Genomic DNA, 26,891 nt, shown 5'->3' with positions numbered 1-26,891 from the left:
TTTCGTTACATTCACATTTAGAGATGATCTAGAATCTTCCGTTACATTAATATTGAGAGTTGATATAGCATCTTCCGATACATAAACATTCACCCTTGATATAGCATCTTCCGTTACATTAACATTCAGCGTTGAGCTATCATCTCTCGTTACATTAACCATTAGAGTTGATCTAGCATCTTCTGTTACATTATTATTGAGAGTTGATCTATCATTTTTCGTTACATTAACCATGAGAGTTGATCTAGCATCTTCCGTTACATTAACATTGAGAGTTGATAGCATCTTCCGTTACATTAACCAAGAAAGATCTACCATTAGCCGTTACATTGTCTTTGGAATGTTTTCCCTCACTACATTTCCCTTGATAATTTGAGCTCCATCATTTCATCGTCCTATGGTGTTCTCGCAATGTTTTATGACACTAAACAAAAAGTTACATATTTTATATTATTCCTCAAATCAATCATATTTTAGGATTTATCATTGCATTATCTAAAAAACTGCCAGAAAGCAGAAGAAAAGAAATGGCAAGAAAGTTTGAAGGCAAAAGAATTAGAATTACAGCAAGTAAGTAAACATTATATTCAAAGATGCATGTTCTTTTAACTTCAAACGTACTTAAAATGAATTTAAGATTTTTATAAAGTACTAGTACACTTTTTGAAAATGTATTAGGATCTGATGTTATGAGTACATCATTTACGTATATTTAATTATTTCTAGGCTAAGAAGGAAGTATTAAAAAGTAAAGAGGAAGTACTCAAAGCTGCCGGAAACCAGAAGGTAAAATCAATGTCAATGTCTGTGAACTTAAGAATTTTATAAAGAATAGTTTTGAAACTGTTAGGTTTGATGTAATGTGTACATTTTACTAGTAATCAAAGGTGCCGGAAACTAGGAGGTGATGTTTCACAGTTACATTATGTTATTGCTTATTTCACGCTGGCTACGTTATTTGGTATTTTTAACTTTTTACAGCTTCAGGAATATTTTAACATGCCATTGTTTTAATCTTGGCAAAATTATTCACCAATTTTAATTTTTATGCCCCCGGGCATATAGTAAATGAACCGTCCGCCCGTCCGTCTGTCCGTACGAGGTTAACCTAGAACGGCAAGTTTGATTTTTCTTAAGTTCTACCTGTACCAATGGCTTCTTAGTTTACACACTAATCAATACAAAGTACATGATCTGGGCAAGTTACATAACTCTGGCTTTAATATCTACCAAGTTATTGCCCTTTTCAGCACTTAGAAAATGAATAATGGTTATCCTAAAACGGCAAGTTGGAAATATCTTAAGTTCTATCTATACTAGTGGCTTTATAATTTCCACACTTACTTATCAATACAAAGTACATGATATTGCCAAGTTATATAACTGTGTCATCCATATTTCCCAGTTATTTCCCTTTTTTCACTTTGAAAATAGGGCCTTGTCTGGTTAACCTATTTCGGCAAGTTGGATTTATCTTAAATTTCTACTAATTGCTTAATTTAATTAACGATACCTTTCATATTTAGTAGGTGGATACCTTTGATGGTCCTCTTATTTTTTGTGGAGTAAGCGGTTTCTAGGGTTAAGGTCAAAGTCACTGGTTTAAAAAAAATAGAATCATTTTTGCTCATACAGCCTCTATTTTTTAGTTGATGTCTTGGTTTAATACAAATATGCCAAGGGAGGTCCTCCTTCTTTGGGTGTATTAAGGGGTCATTTGGGTCAAGGTCAATGATACCAATGTCAAGGTCACCAATGTAAAAAATAGATTTTTACATTTTACAGGTGTATTGACCTTATTCTATAGACAGATGTTATTTATAATTGATAGAAACATAACATTTGATGGAGTTAGTGGTCAGTTGGGTCAAGGTCACAGTGCTAAAAATAGATTTTTTACACATTTGTTCATACAGCCTTTATTAAGTGACAGATATATTTTATATTTGGTAGGAAGATAACTTGCATGGTATTCATCCTTTTGATTGGGGTAGGGATCAGTGGGTCAAGGTCACTTGTGCTAAAAATATATTTTTACACTTTTGCCCATACAGCTTTTATTTATTGACAGATGTATTTCATATTTGGTAGGAAGATAACTTGCATGATATTCTTCCTTTGGATGGAGTAAGGGGTCAGTTGGGTCAAGGTCACCAGTGCTAAAAATAGATTTTTACACTTTTGCCCATACAGCCTTTATTTATTGACAGATGTATTTCATATTTGGTAGGAAGATAACTTACATGGTATTCTTCTTTTGGATAGAGTAAAGGGTCAGTTTGGTCAAGGTCCCCAGTGCTCAAAATACATCTTTACACTTTTCCCCATACAGCCTTTATTTAATGACAGATGCATTTCATATTTGGTAGGAAGATAACTTGCATGAAGTTGAATATTTTTCAACTTCACAAGTCAGAGCAATGACTTGGCAACTTATATTTTTCACAATTACAAAATGCCATGACTTTGTGAAGCTATATAACTTGTGTTTACAATTTTTTGGCAATTTTTCTGTCCATAACTGAGTGAATGGGTAAACATTTTTTAAAATATTGCTACTGACAAAAATCTGAGCCGGGGGCATTTGTGTTTAACAAACACGTTCCTGTTTTTTTTTAAATTTGTACTTACTGAAAGGCAAACTGTACAGAGCGTGATCATACGACTGTATAAATATATATGAAAATTCGATAGTCCGAACTGAAGTTTGTTTTACTAGCCTTAAATATAGATATGTCATACAGAAAGACATCTCAGTCTGTTATTTGCAATCGGGACATCATTTATACCATAGTATCTTGTTACGGTGAAAAAGTGTGCTATCAAAAAACTTTATAAGTGATATCTGCTGACGTGGATTAACACATTAGAATCATGTTATGCATGTAAATAAAAATTACATCATGTGAGAACTGTTAGATATACGAGGAATGATCCTCAAATAACCGGAACAAAGCCCCAAATTCAATACCCTTTTGCAAGAATTTAAAACAAAACACTGTGCTAATGCGCAATTTAGCCTCTAAGACTTTGCAAAAAAACAGGACGAATTAGAATTAAACAGCTCATATATTCATACAGCAAACATAGTTAACCACATCATGTGACATGAATACGTTAAATAGTCGGCAAGTTTTGACAACGCCATAAGAAACACACTCAAAGGTTGTCAAAGTCTTTGCCATCGCACATAATACAGTAGTGTCGATGCCTTTGAAACTATTGGACAAATATGTAAGGATTGCTTTTGATTTGATAATTATTGATGTTACTTTCTGTATTTGTGCTTGAACATGTGGCTCTTCATCTTTCGTACAATTAGGGAGAATAGAAAACGAAGCGAAGTTTTGATTATTTATGGTTCCATTTATTTTGATTCTGTGTTTATTTTGTATTTTTCGATCTATTTAGTTTATGTTTTGGATCTTACAGGATAAATACTGTATGAAATGTATGGATACAATTACTGACCCTGTAAGACTAAACTGTGGTCACAATTTTTGTAAGGGTTGTATTGACGCACAGTTCAAATCCAAACCAGCATGCCCAACATGTGGTCACGTTTGTGGTATCATAATAGGTATGATATTGATTTTTCTTTTTTTCTTTCTCTTTTTCTTTCTTTCTCTACAAAATAAATATATCTTTCCTCTTTTTAAATACTGAATACTTTATATTTTTCAAAAGCCATCTACAAGTCTTCTGTATTAAGAACATTTATTACATGCAATTTTGGCGGTTTTGTAACCTCCCAGTTTTACCATTTGGAAAATTATTATAACATGTTTTACATGTAATAGTTTTAATAATTGTCAGTTATGGCATTTTCAATAAATGCCCTTTTTCATTCAACACGTGTTTGTTTATATTTTCCTCATTCCAAACGAGTTCGATCTAGACTGCTCTTTCCCTGTTCTGGACAATACATAAATAAGATTTTATGAACACATAAAATAATTTATGTCGTTGGCCCCCTTTTTCTCTTGATTACAAATTTTTCCTATTACTGAATTGTTACGGTCAACATCAGTTTTTAGCTGTTTTTAGAAATTTAATTTATCTGAAAATTGAAAATATGCCATTCATTATGAAGGTGATCAACCGAATGGAGACATGAGATATATTGTAGAAAAGAAAACTGACTGTGCTGGCTATGAAGGATATGGAATGATCGTAATAACTTACATCTTCCCTTCAGGCAGGCAAGGGGTAATTAAATAAATTAGTTATCCTAAAAGAAAATGTTAAAATATGAAAAAGTAACAGAATGTTCATTCGGTCTCTATGAAGGATTTTTAAAAACCGATAATTGTAACTGCCTTTTATATAGAAACAGGCTCCGTCCGTCTGTTTGTCCGCACTTACGAGAAGATAATCATAAAGGTAGAGGAACAATAAGTAACTGTATTTTTTATTTGATGTCATTCATTACTTACGCTTAATATTTGTAAGCATAGCAATTTGATTTTTGATTATTTTTTAGGCATACTGTTTTGTGCTTTTGAATTTCTGGTATAATATTATTTATATGTTTCTTTGAATTTTTATCAATGAAAAACCAACATTATTGTAGTTTTCTGTCAGCACATATACTTCGTGATAAAACCCGTCTGGTTAGCTCAATAGGAAGAGCGTTGGCCTGTGGATTGGGCGGCCCGGGTTTGATTCCCGGACGGCACAGGTCACTTTCGTTGAGACTGATCATGAAATCTTTACTACGGCATTCGCACTGTACCTCTGCTCTGGTATGTACAGAAGTTTTAGTTCCTTGCAAAAGTGAAGGCAACTAAAACTGGTAAACTATTTGACAGCCTTCCCAGAGGGAATTCAATGTGGCTCACTTCCGTGATCCGAATGGAAAACTACCAACATCACCACCACCGCATGCAGTTAAATAATCACCACTCTGTGCTTCAAAAAAGCTTTTTAAGGGAATGACAGATGACATGTCTGGAAGAAAAATCATAACCTGTTTAAGAGGAAAATCTCGTTCCCAGAGCCAGAGTAATTGAAAACACAGTATATGTGTAAACATATCATACTTATAATCATGTCATGTTTTTTTTTGTTTCAAAGGTGCTAAGAATGTTTTTCAGTCATAGTTATTTTACACTAAATAAATGATATATCTGCAGCTAAAGGTTTTCTTTTTTTATGACTTACAAATCAAAGTGCATTTATTTTGAGTATTTTTATTGATAATTAGAATCGTTGCTTTATATCAATATGATATAATACTATTTTAGCCTGACCATCCCAGCCCTGGAACCACCTATAGAGGGGTCACATCGGTTGCCTACCTTCCAAACAATGACGAAGGCCGTAAAATATTAGCTATGTTGGAGATAGCATTCAAAAGGAAATTGGTATTTACAATAGGAAATTCAAGGACAACCGGACAGGAGGGTGTGATTACATGGACTGATATACACCATAAAACAAACCCAGGACCTAACCAACAGTAAGACATCTAATGATAAATTTTGATAACCAGAACATGTTAAGTGAACTATATTATTTTTCATTGGCGTCATATTAAGTTCTTTTCCACTAAATTCCTTTTTTATGAAGATCACAATTCCAGTTATTTGAAATTTATTGTGGTTATTTGTGTGCCTTTGATATTTATTACAGCCAAGGTCAACCAAAAATATTTCTACTTTAATTTTTTATATATATTTAACTAAGATGTGTGAAGTTTGCGGCCCAGCGGCATGAAAACAGCTGAGAGACGCTAATTTTTTTTTTTTTTTGGAAGACTAAGAGCCTTTTATTATTTTTTTTTCCATTGTTTCAAAACATATATAATAAAACACTTTAATTGTTATACATTTTGTGTTGTACAGCACAGAATAGAGGGATAACATTGTGTTTACATAATACATGTATAATGTAATCCAAAATAATTACAGTAGATGTTCATATAACAGAGTATAGGGAAATATAATTACAGTAGATGTTCATATAACAGAGTATAGGGAAATATGTATAATGATATATAGAAACAATATTATCATAATGATGATGATAGATGACTATGTTAGAAAGGATTAAAGTACGGAACAAGCAATACAGGTGCTAGAATGAACATCTAGGGGGTATTTCACATTAATTATTCATCAGTTTTTTTTTTGTTTTTTTTTTTTTTTTTTTTTTTGGTTTTGCAAGTAATATATTTTTGATCATGTATACTTCTAGCTATCGTTTTCAGCTTTACAAACATATGAAAGGTTAACTATAGCTCTATCTTTTGACAAAAAGAATCCAGGTCTTATTGAAGGCATCTAAATCATTTTGGTAAATTGCTTTCTCTCTCAAAATTATAAATTGGTACTTAATATACTGATGTGCTCTTGTAGTATTTGGTACTTGTTCTTTTACTCTACAGTTGTAAATATATCTTTTCAAAAAAAAGGAAAATCATATTTATTGCAGTTGAATTAGTTAATCTTTCAAATCAAGGATAAAATTACAACAGTTAAGCAAAGATCTAAAAATGCCATACTTTTCAAAAACAGAAAATATTAAATTGTTTATTATCGGACAAAACCAAAACATGTGTTCTAATGTTTCTTTCTCATTTTTACAAAAACTACAGAGTTCGTTATCTTTTAATTTCATTTTAAAAAGTAATTAGTTGCTATTATTCTATGATTAATTCTGTACTGAAACCATTGAAGGCCTGAATCATTTGATATTTTAAAAGGTAAAGAAAAAATGTAACTCCAATCTTCTTCACTTTATGTTACATTGAGCTTTTCACACCATTTTGATATACAAGTAGGTATTATCTTGGTCTCATACATAGGATGTGTACCCTTAGTAAATTTTAAAATAACTTTTAAAAAAGGTGGTATAAAAGGTCTATGTAGGACATTGCATGTTCTATCATAAGATGACAGGAAACTGGATACACTATTTACAATACCAAGATAATGTATAAAGTTAGACTTTATGTTATATTTGTCATTAAATTCATTTAAACTATAAAATTGTCCATTTGATTTCAAAAGATCACCTATGACATGTACACCTGCATTAAACCAGTTTATAAAGAACACTGGTTGATTGCCAATAGTTATTAAAGGGTTATAGAAAATTGGATGAGAATATAACTCATTTTCATTTGTTTCAACAATTTTACAGAACATATAATATGCATTCAAAGTGTCCTTCCAAAACTCATTATTTATCTCACTAACCTTTTTTTCTAAATACCCTATACCACAATTAATTAATTTCTCTATATCAAAAATTGAGCGTGCCAAACCTATCCATTATTGACTAAAATTCTTCGTATCCAAGATATCTTTAAAGAGTAAATATATGCTTCAACGTCTATCATTCCTAGACCACATTTATCAATGCTTTGTCTAAAGACGTCTTGCTTAATTTTACATTGACCATGCCAGACAAAATCTCTGAAAGTTTCAGTTAAGTCTTTAATTATATAAGGACTTGGATTTGGCAGAGTTGTAAATAAATGTGTGAATATTGATAACAATAAAGATTTAACGACTACGATTCTTCCGATTGGAGTTAAATTTCTTCGTTTCCAATTGGATAATACTTTCCGCATTTTATTCATTTTTTCATCATAATTAATTGTCACCATTTTCATAAGTTCTACATGAAATTTTATACCTAACATATCAAAAGAAGACTGGTTCCAAGATAATTTCCATTTAGTTTTAATGCTATTTGTACTATATTTAAGTTTACCAATCCAAACAATCTTGGTTTTATCAAAATTAACCTTAAGACCTGAAAATAAAGAACAAGACTTTAGTGTGTTTAGGACTTCATTTAAAGACTCATCAGTGCCATTAAGTATAACAGTTGTATCGTCTGCAAATTGAGATAATTTATGTTCAATACCATTTATTTTAATACCTTTGATTTTTTCATTTGATCTAATTTTTATGGATAATATTTCTGCACATAAGATAAAAATGTAACAACTTAAAGGGTCTCCTTGACGACAGCCCCTTTGAATTTTAATAAAGCCAGAAAGAAAACCACACTGACTTATTGTAGATACACTATCTTTATACAATATAGCGAACCATCTTTTAATATCGTTTCCAAAGTTAAATAAGGTTAAAGTTTGTAGCACAAAATTCCAAGATAATGAGTCGAAAGCCTTTTCAAAATCTTTTAGAAGGAGTAAACCAGGAATATCTTTTTCTTCTGTTTAGTTCATAATATCATAGATTAATCTAGTATTTTCGCCTATAAATCTGCCTTTAATAAAGCCTGTTTGATCATTACTAACTATTTTATCTAAAAATTTCTTTAAACGATTTGCAATGCAGCCTGATCCTATTTTATAGACGCAATTTAACAGAGTAATTGGTGGCCAGTTTTTTTAATATTTTCTAGATTTTTCTCCTTTCGGAATACATGTGATGATTCCCTGAGTTTGCGTAAGCGACAAAGACCCTGACGAAAAAGCATGATTTAAAGCCCTACAAACAAACATACCAATACGGTTCCAAAAAACTTTATAAAAGTCTGCATTAAAGCCAGAAGTTCCTGGCCTTTTATTGTTAGCCATATTTTTTAAAACATATGACGCCTCATTTATTGTTATTGGTCCCTCTATAGATGCAGCATCATTTTCTGATAATTTGGGAAAAGTTAAGCTGTCAATAAAATATTTGAAAGTTTCATTTGAATTTTCTATGTTGTTTGCTGAATATAGTTTGGAATAAAAAGCCGGGATTTCTTTGAGAATGTCCGTCTGATTTGAAATTTCTGTTCCATCATCATTAATTACACTGAAAATTGGTTTTGTTATATAATTACTCTTTTCTAAATTACAGAACAATTTGCTTGTTTTTTCACTATCAATAATCCAATCAACTTTTGACGCTAGAAATTTTGTATGGTTGTTGCATGTGTTATTAAATCAAAATGCAGAACTCGCTGACGTTTTATTGATTTGCTTTTATTCGCTAAGCTTTATTGCTTGTCTTTATGTAATTACATGTATAAAAATAGAAATTTACATTAAGCAAAGTATTTTAAATCATGGTTAGCATGCCCTATATATACGAGTACATTGTTTATTTAGAGCCAACATGCATAGTTTCTTCTTTACTGTACACATGATAGATGTATGTTAATATATTCAATAACCTTGGTAATCATAATATTGTTTTAATTATATATAATTTCTGGAATTTTGATATCAAATAAGCAAATTTGGTTTTCATTTAACATGATTGTATCTGTTTTTTACAGAAATGGTTACCCAGATCCCGGTTACTTCGAAAGAGTTAAAAATGATCTTGCTGTAAAAGGTGTTACTGAAAGAGACATACCGAGACAATAAGCATAATACATAGATCGTCAAACAAATTTTAATGAATAGATAATGTAGTATTTATGTATGTATGACCGTTCTATGATTGTAGTAATTTATTTTTCATTTTCAAATTGTTTGAAATTGAATAAGAACTTGATATAATTGAACCCAAATTAAATTTGTTAAATTGTTAAGATGTTGTTTTTACAATATACCAATGTATTTATTTTGAAGTATCTCATGAGTGTCATATAATAAAGCTGTTACCATAGACTTCTCAAAATAACTTATCACTCACTCATATTTTAATAATAAAGCCTTAAAGATGTATTTTGGTCATCTTACGGTAAGATACATTTATTGCAGAAATGTATTGAAGTCAAGAAAATTCATAATAAACATTATGAATTATTTAAATATGAGAATGCATTAACTATGTTTTGGAAGTTGTATTCTCTATTACTGGTCAAGTTATTTTGTCCTTCAAAAAAAAGAAAAAAACTGACATTTTTTTATATTGATACATATATTCATACTGTGTCTACCTATAGTGTGTAGACATATCTTCTCTGTGTCTACTAAAATATGTTTATTTTATATTTACAAGGAGATTGTGTAGCAATTATCATTATTTTAAAATATCAAATTTGAGCATAGTATATATTTAATTAACAGGTAAAAGCAAACAAGGACGAACATATACACAGACATCTTTAAATTTTTAACAATCATTTTAGGTAGATTCTATGATTATATAATTCTGATTCTGGTTGTATATTTGTGTTGAAAATGCCTTGTTTTTCATGAATAAATTTCTTGTGGTTTTAATGACACATGTTATTATTTCTTTGAAAAATGGTATCTAAAAAAAGCAAAATCATTCCCTTTCAAGTACATCTACTTTGAAGAGTATTTAAATAAGCTAGAATATTGTTAGCTGCATTGAAATTAAGGATCGAGGGTTCAAACCCTTATAGATAGAAACATTATATGTTATTTTGGTTTTGGAGTGACATATGTGGATATATTACCTGGCAAGATTTTATATCACCCGAGCCGATTATTCTTGTACACCTATTTTCAAGATTCCCTTTTTATAAATAAAAGTATTTATTTTTGATCATTACAGGTATTTGTTGGTTAAATTATACTTGTTTAATTTCAAATTATTACGTACAATGAATTTTCTAAGTCTAATAAAATCAAAACTCTACCGTTTGTATGGTAAACGTCTTAAAGTATTTAGAATTTGTCAAGATTAACCAAATATTTCTGGAAGAAACAAAAACAAAAAACAACTTGATGCAAACTTTGAGAACAGCCTTGTTGATATTTTGAATAAGGTACTCTAAGTAGGAAAATAGTGAAACAAATTTTAACAATGGGCGGGAAGAGGGAAAATATACATTTTGAGTAGAAACATTTATTAAATAGCTTTTATGGTTCATAACTAAAATGTTATTGTATGATTCTAAGGAAAGCATTTTTCATACGGATTGTATTACAGATTATTGACAGTTTTTTGTGGGTTTTGCGTCGCACCAACACAGTAAAGGTCACACATCATGACGACTTTACTGGTAGAGGAAGACGTCCTTTGTGCATTATCTTTCAGGCACAAAACGGGCATCTTAATAGAACTACCGACGTCCCATAAGCAAGCTGGATAGAGTTCTCACGTGAAAGAATTTGAAAGCGCTGGCGCAGCTCTAACGTACAGTGGTGAGAGTGGCTTGTGGGTTGAAATAAAAAAAAACACCTAAAACCATTCTGCCGTGGATGACCCTTAAAACAGTTTACTCATTTTTTAAAAAGAGCCCTCTTACTATCAAATCTTTACTTCAGTTAAAAAAGTTTCGTACAGTAAATTTTGCATATAATGTGTCTTTTACAAAAACCATGTTGCAATTTTTCAGGTTATCCTTATGACTGAAAATTTTCGGTCAATATACAAGTTACTCCGCTTATATGTATACCGACTATCATTATTATTAACCGAAGGAAAAAACTGGTTATTAGATTGAGGTATGTCGGCGGGCGGGCGTAAACAATTTCTTCTGTGCGCAACTCCTCCTACATTTCTCAACGGATTTTGACCAAACTTTCACAGAAGCTTTACCACCAAGTGCCCTGGCACATATTGTCGGGGTTTTGTGATTGGGTAATATTTGACCTAATTATGGCCCTTTGTTTTTTTTCCTTATATAGAATATATAGTTAACAATTTCTTCTGTGCACAACTTCTCCTACATTTCTCATTGGATTTTGTTCAAACTTTCACAGAAGCTTTGTCATCAAGTGTCCGGATGCATGTTGTTGGGGTTTTATAATTGGATAATTTTTGACCTAATTATGGCCCTTTGTTTTTTTTCTTTATACAGAATATATAGTGAACAATTTCTTCTGTGCGCAACTCCTCCTACATTTCTCAAGGGATTTTGTTCAAACTTTCACAGAAGCTTTGTTATCAAGTGCCCTGATGCATATTGTTGGGGTTTTGTGATTGGATAACTTTTTACCTAATTATGGCCTTTTGTTTTTTTTTCCTTATATAGAGTATGTAGTGAACAACTTCTTCTGTGCACAACTCCTCCTACATTTCTCTAGGGATTTTGTTCAAACGTTCACAGACTAGCTTTATCTTCAAGTGCCCTGATGTATATTGTCGGAGTTTTGTGATTATGGCCTTTTGTTTTTTCCATAAAATTTAATTTTTAGTGTAATATATCTTTTTAATCACAACAAACTTTATTTAGTTACAAAACAGAAACTCTCTAGGTTGTTGCATGCCTGCCAGCTCATCTGCCTGCTTTTGGGTCCTGTAGAGTCAAGGTCAAGGTTATTGTTGCTAAAATTGAAAATCTGTTTCCAGTCGGGTCACTGTTACTAAAAATAGAAAATAGGCTTCCGGTCAATAACTAGTTTGAAATAAGATATTTTTATGAAATTTGGTGTAAAACAAGTTTTTATAAAGACCTCACTTGAGATGGATTTTTGGCCCCCTAGGGTCAAGGTTACAGTTACTAAAAATAGAAAATTCATTATTCATGATTTACATTGCACATAGTTACATTGTCTGTTGCTTGTATTTCAACTACAATATATATATCTACAATGGTGATAATTGAAAACCTGGTTTCATGGCATTGCCATGTTTCTTGTTATTATTATTATATATATTTAATAAATATATAATCAAATATGCATTTCTACATTATTGCAATAATTCGATTGTGTCGGATTTTCGTTTGGACTTTTGAAAAGTTTTTTAACATGTTATGTTTGTTTGTTTGGTCAAACGGCGCACCAACACAGTTTAGGTCATAAGGCGTCGGAACAGGAAAGATGATTTTGGTAAACCTCAATTGTAGCAAGCTTAAAGCAACAACATGGATTAAAACCACCTCAACTGCTGTAGATAAGAGAGGCATTGACTCCAGTTATTCGAACCCATTTAGTCGCCTCTAACGATGATGTAGCTGCAATTCTGATGCCCCAAACCCGTACGCCACAAGGGATTTATTTTTTCGTAACGTTTCGCCAACCACAAAGTGCATTGTCATTTTTACTCGCCCCGGCGTCCGCGTTGAAGTTTTGATGCAGTAAAATATTTATCAGTATAACTTTTTCATTTCTTAAGGTATCAACTTCAAACTTCAACTAGAACTATCACTAAATGTGAGTTATACCCCGCAAGAGTGCTTCGGAAATGAGGAAGTTACTAGTAACAGAATACCTTGCAAAAGAATTGAAATAGAGTTATGGTTGTGGGCAATTAAAGATAGTTGTGGTTCTTGTATGTTGCATTTCTTTTTAATGTGGTTGACCAATGATGGAGTTTTATTGAATTACTCTGTAATAAGGCAAGAAAGAGTTACGCTTCTTGAGCACTGCACTTCCTCTCATTCTTGACCAATTGAATTCTAAACATTAGTTTTTAAGTTATGCACCTGACAAGGAAAAGGAACAAAGGGCAATAACTCTACAAATACTGAAGATGGAGTTATGGTTATTGTACACTACACTTCCTCTCATTGCCCTTGGCAATTGTATTAAGTTGTATTTAATTCCAACTACTAGTTTTCAAGTTATGCACTGGATAAAAAAAGTAACAAAGGGTAATAACTGTAATTTGTCCAAATAGAGTTATGGTTCTTGTGCACTGCACTTCATCTCACTGCCCTTGACCATGAAGTTTCATTGAATTCCAACCATTAATTTTCAAGTTATGCACTAGACAATGATAAGTAACAAAGGGCAAAAACTCTGAATTGAGTCAAGAAAGAGTTATGGTTTCTGTGCACTGCGCTTCCTCTCAATATACTTGACCGTTGTATGAAATTGTATTGAATTCCAACTAGTAGTTTTCAAGTTTTGCTCTGGACAAGAAAAAAGCAATGACAAAGTAACAAAGTAACTCTATAATTACTCTGGACAGGGTTATGGTTCTTGTGCACTGCACTTCCTCTTATTGTGCTTGACCATTGTATGAAGTTGTTTTGAATTCCAACCAGTACTTTTCAAGTTATGCTCCGGACAAGGAAAAGTAACAAAGGGCAATAACTCTGTAATTAGTTATGATAGTGTTATGGTTCTTGTACACTGCACTTTCTCTAAATGTGCTTGATGATTGTATTAAGTTGAATTGAATTCCAACCAGTAGTTTTCAAGTTATGCACTGGACAATGAAAAGTAACAAAGGGCAATAACTCTGTAATTAGTCAAGATGGAGTTATGATTCTTATACACTGCACTTCCTCTCAATGTGCTTGATAATTGTATGAAATGATATTGAATTCCAACCATTAGTCTTCAAGTTATGGTCCGGACAAAAGAAAGCTATGAAAAAGTAATAAAGGGCAATGACTCTGTAATTACTTTAGATAGAGTTATGGTTCTTGTGCACTGCACTTCCCCTTATTGTGCTTGACTATTGTATGAAGGTGTTTTAAATTCCAACCAGGAGTTTTCAAGTTATGCTCCGGACAAGGAAAAGTAACAAAGGGCAATAACTCTGTAATTAGTCAAGACAGAGTTATGGTTCTTGTGCACTGCACTTCCTCTCAATGTGCTTGATCATTGTATGAAGTTGTATTGAATTCCAATCATTAGTCTTCAAGTTATGCTCCGGACAAGGAAAATGCAACGAACCGCAGGACCGACCGACCGACCAACCGACCGACCAACGAGTGACTCCTATATACCCCCCTAAACTTCGTTTCGGGGTATAAATATATGTTCCTTATCATCAACCACATCTTATGTGACAAGGATTATAACTCTAGCACCAATATTTTCAGATTTATCTCCCCTTGAACTTAGAATTTTCCTCACAAAAACATTTTTTTTTTTACTAGAACCTTTTCATTTCTGAAGGTATTAACTTCAAACTTCAAATGTATGTTTCTTATCATCAACCACATCTTATGCGATAAGGTTCATAGCTCTAGCACCAATATTTTCAGATTCATCTCCCCTTGAACTTAGAATTTTCCTTAAAATTTTTTATTTTTTACTGTTACTTCTTTATTTCTTAAGGCATCAACTTAATACTTCAAATATATATTCCTTACCATTAACCACATCTTATGTGACAATGTTCATAACTCTAGCACCAATATTGCAAGAATTATATCCCCGTTAACTAAGATTTTTTACTTGAAAAATGCTATTTTTCACTATAACTTCTTTAGTTTTAAAGGTATCTACATCAAACTTCAAATACATATTCCTTATCATCAAACACATCTTATGTGACAAGGTTTTTAACTCTTGAAGCAATTTTTTCAGATTTATTTCCCTTTATAACTTCTTTACTTTTTAAGGTATCTTCTTCAAACTTCTAATGTATATTTCTTATCATTACACACATGTTGTGTGACAAGGTCCATAACTCTAGTGTGACTATTTCCAGAATTTTCACCCTTGAACTTTGAATTTATGTTAACAACTATAACTTCTTGTCATGAGAAGAAAGATATTTATATTATAATTGATGTTGTTTCTTTAATATGTTTTGTCTTCCTGACTGCATCAAGTATTTAATTAGTCGAGCTTCGCTGTCTCCTGTGACAGCTCTTGTTATTTTTTATCCTTGTACTAATTACTTCTCTGATTTCTATTGCTGTATTTGTTCCCTTACTAATTTAACTGGTTTGCATAACCTACATATATAGGTATCATTCCACTTAGATAAGAATGATCACCTCTTTATTTAAATATATATTAAAGCAGCACGAATAAAAATAATTTTAAAAAAATCTGTCAAATTAGTAAATATTTCTCCTCTATAGATATGCAATGAATTTTGTTAGCGTATTACAAACATATCAAGTTTCCAAGGAAATTTCTTTTCAAATTTTCAAACATGTTGAAATTAATTAAAGTGGTATACTTTCAGGTAAAGGTCGTTGAAAACAGTTATTTTGGACATTTTTCATAGTGATTTATTAGGTTTTTAAATATTTCAATGCTTGAACTTTTCATATAGTTTTCTTGATTTTGATGCTTTTTGAAATAATGACTGGCATGCAACTTTAAAGATGATAAATTCCTATCTGTTCATGTGATTTTTGTCTTTTTCTCTGAAACTAGGTCAGTATAAGACACTCTTACGATAAGAAATTAAGAAATATTGTATTATGTTGTAGAATTACTTGATTCTATAATTAAAAATGTGGAGGATTTTAATAGTACTATACTTCGTTTTAATCTTTGTCCAGGTACGAGTTTTTATTTTTCATTTTCTTTCGTCTGATACATAAAATGTCTTTCATAACTTTAAATTACTAGTACTGTAATTGAATTAGTAAGATCCGCGTGGCGTCGGACGAATACATGAAATACGTCAAAGTGAACAAAATGTCACTACTTTACGGTGAATATCCATATCGGTACCCTCTTTGTGAAATCAATTAAAACTGTACCCTCAATGCATATACACAAGTCATTCTCTGCTGAAAACAAGCAGGCGACATACACCAATCTAGTAAATGTTCATTATACTGATGAGTGAAAAAGAAGTATACCGCGGAACACTAGAATGTCTTACCCCAGTAAATGAAGAATGGAAAAATTCCTCAGAAATACATAGTTAAGACATTCTAGTGTTCCGTGGTATTCATGTGCTTCCTACCACATTCCATCAATAGAATGAACATTTACCAGTTTGGTGTATGTCGCCCTTGTTACCCATCAGCTACCATACAATATTGATGGGAAAGGCTAAGAACTTCGGCCAATTAATAGCAGATGTGTCGAACTTACTTTGATAAAGTTATTGAATTATTTTCAAAGGCTTGCTTATTGCGTAAATTTAGTTAATTCGGAATTATCGGCATTGTTGTGAAATAATGTGAATATCAAACATTTTATGAAACAGTTGAACTTTTTAACTTCTTCAACTAATATAATAGGACCAAGTTACCAATCAATCTTAGATGAATTGTAATGAATATTTTACTATTGAAACTAAAATTGTCATAAACTAACGGACAAAGCGTAAAAGTTAAAACCCCATATCAATATATTATATTCTTTGATATTAAGTCTGGACATCATAAGGGTCAGCCCGAAAAGGCGAGAATAGAGCACACAGATCATTTGGACCGGAGTTTTGGCTTAGTTCCGGCTCAATGTCGGGAAAAAAGTTTTTGCTCAATGTCGGAAAAATACCAGAATATTCCGATGTACACATTTATACCACTTTGTAATTTACTGTGTCTCAGCTGCTAAATATGTTATTGACATTTTTATGTTCGGTAATGACCGTTGACATTGAGTGTATTTTAGTATGATCAAGAGAGCTTCTTCTTTTACATTTTAAAGACAATAGTCTTCAGGTATTTATATTTATTTGGTAGAATTAACAAACATTTAATGTCCCTTAACAGCACTTTGTGATCTACTTTAGGTTGTTTAAGCTATGACCTTTGGAATTTAGAACAGTTTTAGCTCGACTTTACAAAAATAAATGTACATGTATCTGTGAAATCTCAGAAATAAGACTACATGTTTTTCGGAGTAATAAAAACAACAACGACAAACAAATAAACAGACAAAAAACATTAAAAAAAACAACAACAAAAAGAATGAAAAAAATCAACAAAAAACAGCAACATGGATCTGGTGTAACGCATCATAAAGTTTGAAACATGGCATCACAGTGGTCATAATAATTGGGAATGCTATAACCATTACTAGACAGTGGCATGTGACATTTTGCGTTAAGGTTGCAACATTTTCGATTATGACCTTTTACGCGACATTTAGCGTAGAAACTGTGACATTAACCATCAGGATATTTGCGACAGCGTTCATTGTGACATTTATCGTCAGTCTTGTGACATTTAACGTCAATTGCGAATTTTGGCGGCGATATAACATTTAACGTCGTTTGGAGTACCTTCCCCTTACACAACTTTCCATAGTAAATAGAGGCAGGGAACCAGACTACAAATAACATTGCTTCATGCAATAATAATCTTCATTACTACGTATAGTATAAACTTAATTTATTTCTCTGGGATAATAATTGGAAATTACTTTCTTAGACCCATTTCTTAGACTTCGATTTTGATTGAATTATGCTCTCTTGTTAATATACAAAATTCCTGGGGGCACCCAGCCTTTTCCTTGAAATATGTAATTTCCTACATTATCCAGGCTCTTGTTTTCCTATTAAACATGCAGAAAAGTTTTGTTTGCTGTCCTACTAACAGCTCTTGTTTTATTTACTTTTGACCTCGACCTTGACCCACTGTCATTTTTTGAAATTCTTACATTATTGTTCAAGCTTTGCACAATGTTAAACACACTTTTGTAAGAACAAGTCAAATCAAATCATAGATTATACATTGAACATGACAATGTGACTACTGCAATAATGAATAAAATTATATTTGTGTATAACAACGGTTCTCAGTTGAGCGATTTTAGGGTCATAATGAAAATTTTGTATCTTTCTAGATCTCCGAAGCAGATGTTTACACAACGTGCGGTAATACTACGTGTTTCCACAATTCATTTTGCGCCATTGATGGGAACGCGTGTCAATGCTCTCATGGATTTATGGTAAAACTGTATTGTAATAAGGCGATAAGCATCAAACGTGATATAGACGTTATAGATATTTTGTTTGCCCATTACGGTCGGAGAAGGAAAATGTTTTTTTTCCCAGAGGCATCATGTGCCCTTAGAGCATCTTATATTTATAAAAGTTTAACATGTAAGAAAAATGTATAAATGCTGCTGCAATGCAGCAATAGAGAAGTTTTTCGCAAAAAAGCGCTCATTACAGATATCCTACGCACAGGTCATGTTCTATTCAGATTAACTACTATTATACATTGTAAAAATGACATAATTATACGTATCGTATGCATTGTCCATGACAGCACTGTCCATGAGAGAGGCCACGGGCCAGATATTGAATTAAAAAGATGCTTTCATTGATTCCTACCTGGAAAGGAAAGTAATTCAATTGAATACAAACAAGACTTACAAGACTTGTAAATGTAATGTGACATGACGGTAGTGCAACATTGTTCTGTTTGTGTTTCTACTGTAGTCAGTAATATTAGATGATAAAAAATATCAAAGCATGTACGTTTTCCTTTTCACCTAAAATGCTACTCATTCTCTACAAATATCAACAACTAATCATGGTACGAAACATAAAAATCCATATTTAAATAAGCAGAAACAAAAACTTTCATCGACTTTACTATTCAAAATGTCCTTTACATGTTTCGCGGCAAATGGTATATCATGATACAGATGCAAAACATCAAAGGGCGTTCAAGCAAGAAATGCAGCAAATGAGGATGAACTAGTAGCAGACATCTGATGACTTGATATTCTTATAAAGTTTTCAATGGTTAATTGGATTTAACTATAATTGTATATCATAGATAAATGGGAGGCCAACTGACATTTTCCATCATGAGCTAGAGATTTGAACATTAAATGTACTTTCTTTGGAACATACAAATCAGTCGTCAAAATGAACAAAGCATGTTTTTAATTATTATATTTGTTTCAAATATACAAATAGTAACAAAAGGGACTAATACAGAAATATAACATGCATTATTTTTCATGTCAAATTATTAAAAATGGTTTCTATTAATACCTGGGACTTAAGATACGGTAGTAATATTTGAGGTCCCAGATAAATACAGAAAGAAAACACACACTGGACTGAAAAAAAAATGGATTGAATTTCAAACTGATCATATTCAGGAACTTTTGTTTGTTATGCACGTTATATGGTGAAACATTATTATTACCTGAATTTTAGACAGGTATGAGGAAATGTTTTTGCATATATATGTGTATGTATCTTTTATATACATAAATATATGCCCGTAACATAACAGACTATAGCTTTTAATTGTAAAATATGTAAAATATCTTAAGTCTCTTGTAATTCTACTCAAAGAATGGCTATTTACCATGTAATGTTTATCTTTTATATTGAAATATATGTAATTGTGTGCACGAATGAGACTATAATAAATAAATAAATAAATAAATGTACGTAATGTATACGTGCGAGTCAAAGATATAAAAGCTACTTGACATTGGTGATAAATAAAGAGCTATTGTTAATTGATTTATTGGGAGATAAATAGCTTTATATATCTGATAATTATGTTAAAACATTGTCGCCATACTTAACACTTTTAATGCCCATTACATGACATCTTAAGTTGTATGTTGCAACAAATATTAGTTGATAGCTTTTTTATCTTTCAAGTCTTATATATTGATATATGTTTGGTGTTTTGATAAACCTCCTTTCTTGTTGTGTCAAAATGACAATGATATTTTTATTCATATTTATTAAGGGCGAGACATGTGAAGAAGATTTCGACGAGTGTATGGGTCATGACCCATGCTATCATAGAGGTGTATGCATAAATTCATTTGGATCTTACTCGTACGTACATTTCTGATACATTTATGTTTGATCAAAAATAATATTACATTTCATAAAGCAAGATAATGATATCACAAACTCATCATTTGTTTAAACATAAAAAGAAAATAGTGCTCATTTACGGCAATGTGCCTCATTCCAAATTCAAAGAATACTCCCCAGACATTTCAACATTCGTTATTTCGTTAAATTGAATAATGCAATTGATAAAATCTAAATTGATATTTCTTTATATTATAATGTTAAGTCGCATAAAAATGTGTATAATAAACAGTTATAATTAAGTTTTTTGTTTGTTTCGCACCTTCTATTGCCGCTGCAAATCGATGTTTAAGTGTTACTAGTGGTTCTGTATTAAAGATGCCAATGTTTACAAGGATGGAAAAACGGTGTACATCAACATTGTGAGATAATAACGAATCCAGATATCAATTTCCGTCGTTGTATGCCTGGATGGATGGGTGACATTTGTGTGGATCAATGTACAAACAGGTTTTTATTCTTATATGCTAAAAGATATACAAAAAGATAACATGTAATTAATTTGCATATAAAGAAAACAAACAAGTAGCAATAGAAAATCGTCCGGTTTTCGGAATTCAGAGGTTCAGGTATTTAGAGGATTTTTTTCTCAATAAACCTTTAAGAGAAAATATGGTTTTCAGACAGACAAAAGATTATCTTTACACATTAAATTTTGGTAAAATAACATGAGCGTGCTACTCTCGTGACCTGTATCCCTCAAGTTGTGTAAATTACCCTCACACAAAGATCAGTAAACAGTTTGTCATTAATTGAATATATGTCATGTTATGAAACTTTCATTAGCGTGATGTTTGTTTGTGATCCAGTAAGTAAGATACAATAGTTTATTTTCGTCACTTCAGAAACATAGTAGAAACATATAAAGGTAATCTTTTGAAATGTATAGAGATATATTTCATATAGGTTAATGAAGGGTCATCTATTTTTTTTCGAACCATTATTGTTTATGTCAGTGTGTGTAACTGATTAATGCTTGATCTTCTTAGCCTTCTTTTTCACTTGTTTATACGAGCGTTGTGCGGAAAGTTCAAATTCTTCTTCATTTTAAATGAGTTTGCGCTAAAACTGCAATTTTGAGTAACTTTTTTTATTCGAAAAGCTTTCGCAATGCAATCAAAGTGCTCCGTGAACTGTTTATAATGTTGCTCTGGTGATAGGATCTTTGAGATATAATTCATTTTCTTAAATTTAGAAATATGTAGGAAATAAATACTTCAGCAAAATATCAAAACATATTGATATGACTGCTTATAAATATTTTATTGTCTTGTCTACGAACTCACCGGATAGCCCCCATATAAGTAATATGAAAGGTATTTATTATGTATGACCCGCTTATTTGCAGACGACTTGTCTTCATGCGAACACGATCGTCATTATCTGATCGTGAAGTGATTATAAAGCATGATATAACCTTGGTCAACATATTTTCTAAAAAATGACATGTTGAATTTGTGCCTAAAAACAGCTTTGTTCTCAATTTACTACCAAAGATAAAAAGATAAAAATTCATTAATAAATTAATTTTAGAGTGATTTAAGTACATAGGATCATTTTAATATTTTTGTCATTAATTTGCCTGAATATCCCGGCCGTGGTAAAGCTGATTAAAGCGTTTAATAAACATCAATATTCATCGTTATTTCTGAAGAGAAAAACATCGGGCGATGTTTCTCAATTCAAAATCTCAATTCATTGAGAGGTTGCAGCACTTTGAAATCAGTTTTGATGGGGAAAAAAAACAATGCAAAATAGTGATTTTTCGCAATTTTGAGACGTCTCCCATTGCAATGCTAGCAGGAAAATGCTTTTACAGAGGCTATGGTCCAGTCAACATTTGTGCCAAGTTTCATCAGTATTGAAACATTTTTCATAGTTTCATAGCAGTTTGAACTTGAAACAGGAGGTTTTTCAGTGGAAACGGCCTATTTTAACAATAAGCTCATGGGGTAAAAGGTTAAACCAATCAAATTGCCACACATTATCTGACAGGGGAAAGTATTAAAAACCTGTTTTAACATAATAAAGAACTCATATAGAAGATTAAACCAGTCAACACAATACAGTCTCAGAAATTGTAAACAATCTGAAATTATGGAACAGCTGATATTCTGGATTAAAATCTGTATAAACATGTCATTATTCAGAAATGAAAATGTTTGTCTACAGAAAGTTTTACATCGCAGACTAAGAAATGCATACAATAACCCTCTTGTGCCGTTGTCTGCTCTTGCACGTGTCTGAGAACATCATCAGTCATATGTTGCGTAATAATACCACGTGACTGGTTGTTATCTGTGTGGGACAAATACAAAAGACGGTCTAGATTTTATTTTCTGTCAGAACCTTTTAATATTTCATAAATTAATGGGATACAGTGTGGAATTTCAGTGTGGAACCCAAATAAAGAATGTTTAATGGAAGAAAAAAAACATCATTTTTTTCATTAAGTGAAACAACGCGAATATTTGATTGTTCAAACATGCCGATTCACTGATCGTAAAACTAATTCCGATACATTTATACTACAATGGCTTTACGCCTGTTTACAGATACACTCAAATTATGATTGCTGAAAAAAGTGAGTTTTAGTTTATTGTTTTAACGCAACTTATACGCCCCTTTAATACGCTATAGTCTGATGCCTGTCAATTAATTTGCCTATATAATTCATTATGTATTATGTGATTTAAAGCCACCATTGCGGAGCAAACCAAGTTTGCAGGAAATATGGGAGAGGTAAGATATGCGTATGTCAGGCTGGGTGGACAGGAGTCAATTGTACGACGGAAATAAATGAATGCACATCGCAGCCATGCGAAAATTATGAAGTTTGTAGAAATACGATCGGCTCATATACTTGCGAATGTCCAAACGGATGGAATGGCACTTCTTGTTCTGATGATATCGACGAATGCACGATAAACCCGTGCACGAATTCAGGAACATGTACGAATACAGACGGATCCTATTACTGTAACTGTACACATGGTTGGTTTGGTGTAAACTGTGATCTAGGTACATTTATACTTAGTGTTTATACTATTATAAGAAGTTTTCTTTGTTGCAAGATGTATAATTCGATGTGCTTTTACAAAGACTGTCCATTATTGTGCCATTTTCGTTCTTCTTTTCGAAATAATAATTACGCTAATATACTGGGAATGTCTAATATTAAGGTGATGTCTTACATTTGTTACAAGACTTAGATTAATTACAGTGCCTGAAGTAAATAACACGAATCCGAGCGACACGAAAATGCAGTCGGGTACACATTTTACCTTATATTTTTCAAGGTTACATTACAACAAAATAATAATCCTGAAAAAGTTTGTCTTCAAAATCAATGTGCTTATTGGTTTTCTTTTTCTTTTCAGTCGAAAATGTATTGTATGTGTTTTGTGTTTTTCTTTCTTCAAATACTTTTTTGTTTATTACTTTCTAGTTCAACAGCCTCGTTTTGAAGACACGGTACGGCCTGGTTGCACGAGTACCGGATGGAATATAAGTTTAGATGTCCGCGTTCTTCAGTCAATTTATCCTGGTATAACAGCTAACAACATTTACCTCGGCCCTTCTCAATGTACAGGAGAACAACATGACACAGAAATATGGTTTAAACAGAGCTTTAATGAATGTATGACGTCTGAAAAGGTTTGAATATTAAACAAAAATCTAAATGAATATTCAGTTTGCAATAAAAAATATCATGGTCAACATGATTTGATTAGTACACAATTGATAAATATATCGGTGCATATATTTGTATGTATTTACGTACGAACATTAAATATTGACTAGTTATATCTTCATCGTCTCCCTCTTATGGCTAATGGATAGCCTTTAATGGCTGAGGCACAAGAATTGCATCCACCCTTCTTCCCTGTGTGATCTTAAGAGGTGACTAAATGGGTTTGAATAACTAAAGTCTATGCATATCTTAGCTCCAGTAGGCGAGACGTTACGAAACATTTTATCCCATGTGGCTTAGGGGTTTGAGGCATCATAATTGCAGCCACCGTTTATCCCTGCATCATCGTAAGAGGCGACTAAATGGGTTCGAATAACGAGTCAATGCCTCTCTTAGCTACAACAGTTGAGATGGTTTCAATCCCTGGTGTTGCTTTAAGTTTGTAACACCCGTGGTAAGCCAAAACCATAATTCCTGTTTCGGCGCCATGTGACCTAAATTGTGTTGGGCGCCATGAAGCCAAATAAACTTCATCGTTTTTTTTAAACCATTTGGCTGTTTTATGACAGACTGGACTAAACACAGTATTACGGTAAGATGAAATTGCCTTATGGCTTAGTTGATTTACTTTAACCTGAAGATGATCTTGAGAAATACAGGAGTCAATTCTGAACCAAAAATTTTTAAGCAACCTTTGGAAGATTAAAATGATAACCGCCGGTTATTTAAGATGTTAAATTTTCAGTATATTATTGTGCCCAGTTTTGGCTTCGACGAATTGACCGCGTACTCTTAGTCGCAAACACAACTATTTGAAGACAAGGTTGATTACATGAAATATTAGGTACTGCCCTACATATAATACATTACATTTATGTTCATTTTCCTATATAGCATAACTATTCCGTAATTTCAGGATGAAGGAAATACACAGACATACCAAAACGTCCTATTTTATGCAATATTTGATACTGTTGACCCTTCAATTGTACGTCATCATTATTGGTCGTACAATGTCGCCTGCAATTTCAATCAAGGGGAGAGCACTTCGACGCATCTTCATCACATTCATGAAAGTTATAGTTCGAATATAACGGGTCACCGCGATATTTCTATAACTTTCTACAAAGATCACACCTACCAGCAGCAGATTCATGGAAACCCTTTAAGTGTCCATGTCGGAGATAAAGTATTCGTCAAAGTGGCCACATCGATCATGGATTGGAACACTAAATTACGACTGCATACCTGCCACGCGGTATCGTCGGACCTTGCACGTGCTGACCACGTGCTTATTCGAGATGGGTTTGTATTTCATATTTGCACTTATGGATAAATAGATATCAGACGTATGATCATAGGATAGAGTCAATCTAAGCAGCAATATTCGTTTTTGTTCACTTTCCATTTATAATGTGTTAGTATGCTTTAACTACGAAGAGAGAGAAAAAGAAAAAAATAGCAAATACAACGCTTATAATCAATAAATAAAAAAAGAAATTGAAAATTAGAATGTATTTTTTTTTAATTTGAGACATGTTTGAATATTTACAATCCATATAACAAATGTTGTGTTTTATGCAAATTTCGGCGAGATCACAATGTTTATATTTGCATAATTTGATACTTTTATTGCCTCTGAAAATTGTTACTGTTTGATGCCAGCTTATATTATTTTATGTGTTCATTTGACAAATTATTACTGATAAAAAAATATAAAAAATACAATTAACTTGGAGGCTCATTAAAGAAAAGCTAGTTAGAGAAAATTATCGATGACTCTCCTTCTGTGTCTCAATTTTGTCTTTTCTAGCGTGTTTCTTTTATTCTTAATGCAAAAGTTTAATTTGGATTCTGTTAAAGAAAATGTTTTCACTTTTTCAGCTGTGAAGTAGACAAAAATACTCATATCATTTCACAATCGACCCATGAAACCAGATTTGTGTTTCCCGGCTTTGAGTATATAACTTTCAACGAGGGGTTTGACATTTTCTGCAACGCAACATTTTGCCATTCTGATGACTTCTCAGCGGAGTGCACTCAAGCATGTAGACAAATCCCTCAGATTGTTGGTTAGTACGATCTGCTGAAAGAGACAAAAGTGGTTTAGAAAGATGCTTTTTCATATTTCATTAGTAGATTTAAGAAAATGCCCATATTAATATTTCTTTAGTGAATGTAAGAAAAGTAAAATAAAATGTCTTACAGATCAAGTATTACGTTTTTTTTTAAAAATAGAGCGTAATTAATGCGAATTTATCTTGAGTTGTCTGTTACTTACGTATTTGACGTTTCAAAATGCAGACATCCCCAACTGAGAGGTGAATATCTATCTGTGCGCATTATATGTGTGATCCATGTGTGAATGTTTATTCAATTAGAGCAATGTCATATACTTGATTTTGTTTGTTGACTGGTCTGAAATTTATATATCATTATACTTTCGCTTTAGAAATTGAAGACTTTGACTAAGTTCTTATCAATATCTATTCCGTACAACTCAACGTAATTATAATATTTCTTTTTTCTATCTGGTGACATTTAAGATAAATCAAATGTAACATTTTATAAAAAAAGGGTGGGGCAGTCTTTTCATTCTTTATGGAGATTTATATTCTATCGTAAACATTCATATTCTATCATAAACATTTTCCAAAATCAAATGTTGGTCAGTCACCATCTTTAACAGTCAGTCTTTTTAAATATATAGCCAACTTGACAATAAAAACTGAATTTTATTACATCAAAGTGATACAAAATGGTACAAATATATTATGTTGGCCGATCTCGAAAATGTTGACAGATATTTTTTTGGGAAATATTCTAACAGCAAATGTTCAGAAAGACAATATTAAAAAGACTTAAGAAGTGCACAATTTTCAAATTCAACATTTTAATCTGTC

At 32.0% G+C, this 26,891-nt stretch overlaps 2 protein-coding genes across 2 annotated transcripts; both read left to right on the top strand.

Annotated features, from left to right (window-relative positions):
- Positions 1-514: 514 nt before the first annotated feature.
- LOC132743767 (probable E3 ubiquitin-protein ligase DTX3) lies at positions 515-10,357 on the top strand (the record flags this gene model as incomplete). The annotated part of the gene is given in 6 exon segments (XM_060732329.1): positions 515-570; positions 727-786; positions 3,433-3,580; positions 4,094-4,209; positions 5,247-5,461; positions 9,247-10,357. Coding segments are annotated over 6 exon segments (686 nt in total), but the record flags the coding sequence as incomplete, so codon positions are not given.
- Positions 10,358-15,928: 5,571 nt separating this feature from the next.
- On the top strand, positions 15,929-26,080 carry LOC132743765 (protein jagged-1b-like). Its single transcript, XM_060732326.1, has 8 exons — positions 15,929-16,032; positions 18,278-18,382; positions 20,161-20,252; positions 20,613-20,744; positions 22,993-23,315; positions 23,743-23,951; positions 24,905-25,293; positions 25,873-26,080. Exons 1-8 carry the CDS (start codon positions 15,985-15,987, stop codon positions 26,063-26,065), a joined length of 1,491 nt encoding a protein of 496 aa, XP_060588309.1. The 5' UTR covers positions 15,929-15,984; the 3' UTR covers positions 26,066-26,080.
- Positions 26,081-26,891: the final 811 nt, after the last annotated feature.

Source organism: Ruditapes philippinarum, unplaced genomic scaffold (assembly GCF_026571515.1).
Source record: "Ruditapes philippinarum isolate M1 unplaced genomic scaffold, ASM2657151v2 ctg4202_1_1_1_1, whole genome shotgun sequence".
NCBI classification, from domain to species: Eukaryota; Metazoa; Mollusca; class Bivalvia; order Venerida; family Veneridae; genus Ruditapes; species Ruditapes philippinarum.
Note: the sequence above shows the minus strand (reverse complement) of the source record. Positions and strands in the feature narration are given on the sequence as shown.